The 6,911-nt window shown below is 38.6% G+C and overlaps 1 protein-coding gene across 1 annotated transcript; it reads left to right on the forward strand.

The window, feature by feature from the left end:
- The first annotated feature begins 2,281 nt into the window (after positions 1-2,281).
- Positions 2,282-6,911, forward strand: LOC133743192 (golgin candidate 2). The gene is made up of 9 exons (XM_062171040.1): positions 2,282-2,525; positions 2,714-3,835; positions 4,174-4,284; positions 4,445-4,504; positions 5,183-5,240; positions 5,468-5,613; positions 5,870-5,995; positions 6,360-6,407; positions 6,538-6,911. The coding sequence occupies exons 1-9, from the start codon at positions 2,472-2,474 to the stop codon at positions 6,874-6,876; spliced, it is 2,064 nt and encodes a 687-aa protein (XP_062027024.1). The 5' UTR covers positions 2,282-2,471; the 3' UTR covers positions 6,877-6,911.

Raw genomic sequence — 6,911 nt, forward strand, 5'->3', positions numbered from 1 at the left:
ACAAGTGGTACGTACATATAGTCCTACTCATTTGACACTTAAATACGTAGAGGCAGCGGAATCCTCTTTCGGTACTACTCCAGAGACGCTAAAAGTACATAGAGTGTTCCTAATACAAAGAACTTTATTGTAAATAGACAAACTAAAAACATAGGGATGGGCTGAGAGCAAAACCCTAGCCCACCATAGAAGTCCAAAGGCAGCCCAAAGAGGATTGATCCACAAGGCCCAACAAGAGGACGTGACCCAAGCCCAAAGTGCACCTCAGCCTCCCAGGCTGCACACAACACCGAAGCAGCTTCGCCGGATCCCACCACCTCAAACCTCGACGCCGGATTCCACCGCTGCATCCCACCGCCTCACCCTGCAACGCCGCATCCCACAGCTCCAAACCCAGCAACAAACCGCGACTCCACCTCCCTTGCCGCCACCCTGCTGCAAGTCGCGCCTCCACGGTCCAAAACGCAATGCCGAAGCCACGACGCCGATCTGGTCCAGATCCACCGTCCAGCCCCGCCATCGTCGATGACCTGCCATGTACAGACGCTCACCGCGTCCAAGCCGTCATCTGGTACTCGCCGTCGACATCATCAGTCAAAACCTTGAGCCAACTCCCCCTCAAAGCTCCGGATCATTTAAATCCCGTCCGGCAGCAAAGCCATGCGGCTTCGGCGAAGCCAAAGACCAGCCTAGGCCAGGCCAAGGCCGCCGCCGGACAAGAATATTCTCAAGGTCTTGAAGCCTCCTTAGGGTTTTCTCAGAGAGAGCTCTCTTTGCTAAGTTAAGGTTTTATTAATAATGTTTCATGACACATAACAATTGAAAACAATTTCAACAATTACAGAAATCACTGTGCTTGTGTAAATTTCAATCAACCTAGATCAACTAGGTTCTGTATTATGTATATAGAAACTAGACCTATAAATGGACAGGATTTTGATTCGTATCGGCTCCGAATCTATGATTATCAAACGGGTTTTGATTGAAAATTTGATTCGTTGATTTGTTAATGGTCCGATCTAATATTATTGAGCTATAATGATCTGTTAATGTACAATCTTAAAAGTACGTGGACATTTGTTTATTGTTCAATCTATGTTCAATACACATGTTATATTTCTCCCTGTCTTAATTAGAAGTCTCAAATCTAATGTTATTGAGCAAAAGCGATTCTTTTAGTAACATAATCAATGGTTTCTTAATACATTGTAAGACATGAAACTTGTGTTTGTTGAATTTGACTCAATTGTGGAACAAATTTAAATTTAAGCTATATTTAGGCTGACTTAATTTAGAAAAAAAAATATACACATAAAAAATAATAGTCTTATTGCCAAAAAAATATATATATTTCTAAAATGGGTCATTCTAAATGTACCCAGCAAATTTCTTAATACACCCAGCAATTAGTTTATTTTAAATATATTAATTAACTTCCCCAAAATACCCATGTCTTCACTACCCAGCAACAAAAATCCCAACTTCTGATCTTTGCAAATTCAATCCCACCAAGCCTCTAGGTCAACTTCACTTTAATCAGTATTCAACAAATTGAAATAGGACTCACGAATTCAACGGATTCAAATTTCATGTGATTATGGACCCTTTAGTCTTGCTCTTTTGTTTAAAGAACCGTCTAGAATTCATCTGTTGTGGAGGATGAATAGCAAAGGTTTTGATCAACCAAAAGAAAATCATTATTAGCATGCAAACTCATAAGCACAACTATTCTATAAATTAATTTCAACAAACGTTTGCTTCTAAGCGTCGATTTTTTTTTGTTAAAAAAAAAATTCTTAATCACCCAACTAAAAACGTTAGATCAAAGAAAGAATCACTATAATTAATCGTAAATTCACCCAACCAATTGCCTTGGTTATACCACAATTATGAGATTCATGCTAAATTGATGTTTGTCAGATAGGTTTTTCCCAGATTTGCTGGGGTACAAAAATGAGATTTGCTGGATATAAAGATCATGGGGAAGCTAGTAAGAAATAATTAACAAATAATAATTACTGGATTTATTTAGAAATTTGCTGAGTACATTTAAAAAGATCCTTCTAAAATTTACAAGCCCAAACAAACAAAACTGAAATCGTATAAAGCCGATTTATGGTTTAAAACTTTAAATTAATAGTTTTATCATTAATACAACTTCATAATACGCCGCCGTTTTCGTTCGTTGTTCCATCGTTATCGGACACGCGCGTTATGTCTCATTCCCTCTTTAATCCAATACGACCCACTCTGAAACCTGTGTGTGCATCCCTCTAAATCCAACGGCCACGAAACCCCTAAACTTACCCGCCAGTCACTTTAGCAATTTCACCCTTCACCTTCCTCTTCCTTCCCTTTCTCCACTCCTTCTTTCTTCTTCATCTCTGCAACACCAAAACGCTGCGTTTCAAAAACAATGCTCCTCCAATAGCTCTCCTCGCCGGAACAGAGTAGCTTAATTCACTGCGATCATGGCGAATTGGATCTCCTCCAAACTCAGAGCCGCCGAGACCATCCTCCAACAGGTACGACAACAACAACAACTCTCTCTTCCTTTTCCGATCAAATGAATCTCGTTGTGAATTTATGAGATGAAAAATTTTCGAAATCGGCGGTGTTGAAATTTACTTTTAGTTTGATCTGGAATATTGGATTTTTTTTTTTTTCGGAATAATAATGTGATATGCGCGTGATTGTGGAATGGACGGTTCAGATCGATCAGCAAGCGGCGGAGTCGTTACGGAAAAACGAGAAGCCTGTCGCCGACGACGACTTGAAGTTCGGCGCTCCGGCGAAAACCGGAGGCAGTGTGCCTCTGAAGGACCAGTTGAAGAAGAAAACCCTAGAAAATAGTGATTATAGCGGAAAATTAAGGAGCGATCCGAGCTTTAGCAATGTTAATAGCAGCAATTATAGTAGTAGTGGTAATGAAAATAGTAGTAGTAATAATAAGGATAAAGAGATTGTTGGAAAGGCGAAATCCGAGCCTCTTAGTGATAGTGACTGGACTCAACTTCTCAGTGCACCGAAGCTGGCAGCTGCTACTACTTCTACATCGAGCCGTGGCAATGGTTTGCCCGCGGTTCGGGGTTTGAGGAGGGATGGTAGGAGGCAGGGCAGTGCAGCTTCTGCTTCGAATTTGGAGGTTAAGAAGAATCAGAAGAGTGGGAGTGCTAATAATGTTATGAAGTCGGTGCAGAGAGCAGGTGTTGGGGAAGGTAGGAAGTTGAATGGGAGAGTGAGTGATGGGGAGGAGTCTGGTATTCCGGATTCAGCACGGAGGTTTTCCACTGGTGAATTGAAGAGTGATGGTAAGGTTATGGAAGGAGGTGAGTTGGATTATAGGGATGTGGGAGTGGACACTTCGGTTGAAATAAAAGGTAAGGCAAATGAAGAAAAGGGCGGAGCTTTTGATACAAAGGAGCTTTCATTGGAGGGTCGTCTAGAGTCAGTAAAGAAAAATGAAGGGTTGTCCTACAAGAAGATTGGAGGGCAGAGTATGAACGATCAGTTGAGAAGCACTACTGTCAGGGGTAAGCATGAGTCCAGTGAAGCTGCTAGGAGTTCTACCTCCGAAGACTTCAAGAGAGGTTTTACTTCAGTAACTGATGGCAGCTCTGAGTCTGACTCAGATTCTGGTTCAAGTTCTGATTCTGAAAGTGAGCGTGAGAAGGAGGAAAGGAGAAAGCAGAGACAGAAGATTCTAGCTGAGAAAGCAGCAGCTAAAGCTGTGGAGGCCATTAAAGAGAAGGAAAATACGGTTGCCAGATTGGAAGGGGAGAAGCAGAGCTTGGAGAAAATACTTGAAGTTCAAGTGAAGCAACAAGCACAAGAGGTAAGAAAAAATTATTGAGATGTTCTTGTTCTTATCCTTCGGTTTCTTATTTGCTCTTGGTCCATGTCAAAAGAAGTAGTCGGAACTGTTTGGTGTGTGCTTGAAACGATGCATAACATGTTGAGCAGTTTTCTTTCCTAAATAACAAATCAGCTTAAGTTTCATATAACCACGGTAACGTGTTCATAAGTTGTACATTTGTTTGAATATTAAAATGATGAACACTATATCACTTTCCTTCCCAGTTCCCACCAATAGTTTGTTTACGTATTGAATTCTTCTTAAAATATCTTATCCCATGAAATGTCAATCCTTATATAAACTTCTTACTGCTTCAGGCTTCAAAGCTACAAACGACGATGATGGAAACCATGGAAGCGGCTGATATAGAGAAGCAGAAACATAATAGTACTAGAATGGAAGCCTTTGTGCGTTTGGCTAAACTTGAGGTGTGACAACCTTTTTCCGTCTCCTGTATTTTATCTGTTTCATTCTAATATCATTGGTTTTCCTCTACATCTATAAGTAGAAGAATTCTTGCTCTGTTGAACTTTTTAGTCAGTGCCCTTAGTTGGATTTTCTTATTACTAACTGTCAAAATGGTTGCAGACTGCAAATGCTGACCTTGCGAAATCCCTAGCCACTGTGCAGTGGAATCTCGAACAGGAGGTATGGTGATATCTTCATTTAAATGATTGCTGTGGTGCAATAAATATTTGATCATCTGTTAATTGATGTTTTGAGCAGTAAATAAATGTCCAGCTGGTTTAATTGCTCTTAAGGTGCAAATACAGTAGGCGAAATAATTTTTGTACAAACATTATTGCTTGTTCTTGCCCTTAAATCCTTACTTATTAGATTCTCAGTTTATTATTGGGGATTTGAACCCTGCTCTTTGGCATTTTGAATGATTTGAATGCAGTTTCTTATACGTGTCTGTTTGCCAAAGTGTTGGTAATGTAACTTTACTGAAGTTTTGCATGAATACAATCTTTTTTATTATGTAATGTGAAGGATTTATTTTCCCATTCCATCAACTGTTTTATGTTAATATTCTTGCAACTTGTTTTTGGTAATTGCTCTCTATCTGTCTCAAGTCTCAACTGATGGTTTTACTTTATTGTATACATCGTTAATATTATTTTAACAAGTTTCAGCATTGAAATCAACTTACTGTCTCATAAATTTTCATGTTCTCTTTGTTACACCTCCTGCATTTCTTACAACAATCAGAAATTGTGCCGTTTAGTTTGTGCGGTTGAACATATTCATTTATATGTTCGATATGAGTCATGAGTACTTATCATAGTTGTTTACTCTTTCTTCTGTTTTATTTGTCTGTTTTAGGTCAATCATGTAGCAGAACTTCGACAGCAAGTTGAGTTAAAAGAAGTTAGCCATGAAGGTATTTTCTCTGAAATCACAAAGTAATGCTTTAAGCACAATGGCACTTTGCTTCATAAAAGTTTGGTGGTACTATGTTTTTTTCTTCAGAGTTGTTTGCAGGGTTCCAGCAATAAAACATAGAGCACATAAAACCATGTATAATTGCATAAAGCAATTATGATGAAATCAATGTTCTGTAACCGGTGTTTTAGTATAATTCCTTGGAACTCTTTTTTCTTATTGTAGAACTCAGGAGGAAGATCTCTGATACTCATCAGATCGAAATATCTTTAAAGAAAGTAGCGGCTCCAAAAGGACTTGAACTTGAGCGAGAGATTTTGGAGGCAGAGTATGCTATTATAACTGATAAAGTTACACGACTGCAAGATAAGGTTCGTGTATTTCCTTATAGTTGTGCAAAATTTGTGATTGTTTCTTAAATGCAGATCAGTTACAATTACTTGGCAATAGGAAACTGTTACTTAACCTTGATCCTTCAGTGTGAAATCATGTGTTTCTTAGTTGAATTGTCCCTTTAATCTGATTGGTCTAAGTTTAACCTATGTATTTATATTTCATATTTTGTATAAATTTGTGATTTTCCATATCACCATCTAAAAGGAAAAATTATATCTCTACAAATTTCAGGCAAAGAAGCTGGAAGCAGACATTGAAATGACAAGGAAAGATATAGAGGATCCAACTGATATAGAAATTGAGCTCCAGCGAAGACTTTCTCAGATGACTGACCATTTGATTCAGAAACAAGCCCAGGTTTGTCATGTTTCTGAATTTCATGGGTCGATTATTCAACATTAGGTTTGCCAGTTTACATTTATAAGTCAATTATTTGTTGATAGGAAAATGAAATGAATTGTAAAATGAAATATTACAGAACTCAGAGATGCAACCAAATCATTATATTGGAAAAGAAAGTGAATATAAAAATAATGATGAAACATGTTTCTATGAAAAACCACACCTCATGCTAGGATTTACCAAAGTATTACACAGCTCTATCACCTTTAAGTGGTCGGTTGTCATTCCGATATTTCTTCTTCTATTGTGAGTCTAGATTGTAATGTACATATCTGTGGTTTATTGAAAGAGTGTAATCTTTAGTTCCTTGTTCAACCAGGTTGAGGCTCTCTCCTCAGAAAAGGCAACTCTTCAATTCAGAATTGAGGTACGTTGGTTATAGTTTATTATACTGATAACTCTTCTGCGGAAACTTTTGACGTGCAAAATGTGCAGGATAGAAGTGTGCTGATATAATGGAAACTACAAATTAACATGTCATTGTATGTATCCTGCAGGCAGTCTCAAGGTTGCTAGATGAAGGCAAATCAATGACCGAATTTTCTGCTACGTCATCAAGGGACATTGAATCAGGCAGGCCACTATTTGAAGACAGAATCCGTTCGGGCCGGGAGCACCTAGGTTCATTGCTTCAGCAATTGGATTCCATTTTCATGGCCGGAGCAGTGTTTTTAAGGAGGAACACGACTGCAAGATTATGGTCCCTAGTGTACTTTATTTGCCTCCATTTCTGGGTTATTTATATTCTTATGTCCCATTCTCAACCATCAAATGAGATCAAATCTGGGGCGGTGATATCCTTGGAAAACATTAATAACAACACTTCAGGTGTATAGTATCATCTTTTTATACAATTCTTTTGCTTCCTTTC

The sequence above is a fragment of the Rosa rugosa genome, chromosome 4 (genome assembly GCF_958449725.1).
Source record: "Rosa rugosa chromosome 4, drRosRugo1.1, whole genome shotgun sequence".
Lineage (NCBI taxonomy): Eukaryota > Viridiplantae > Streptophyta > Magnoliopsida > Rosales > Rosaceae > Rosa > Rosa rugosa.

Bases quoted from the DNA above. Each gene is read 5' to 3' on its own strand.
- LOC133743192 (XM_062171040.1), top strand. From the start codon at position 2,472: ATGGCGAATTGGATCTCCTCCAAACTCAGAGCCGCCGAGACCATCCTC. The intron at 3,836-4,173 runs GTAAGAAAAAAT...TTACTGCTTCAG, and splicing joins TGAAGCAACAAGCACAAGAG to GCTTCAAAGCTACAAACGAC. The intron at 5,614-5,869 runs GTTCGTGTATTT...TACAAATTTCAG, and splicing joins TTACACGACTGCAAGATAAG to GCAAAGAAGCTGGAAGCAGA.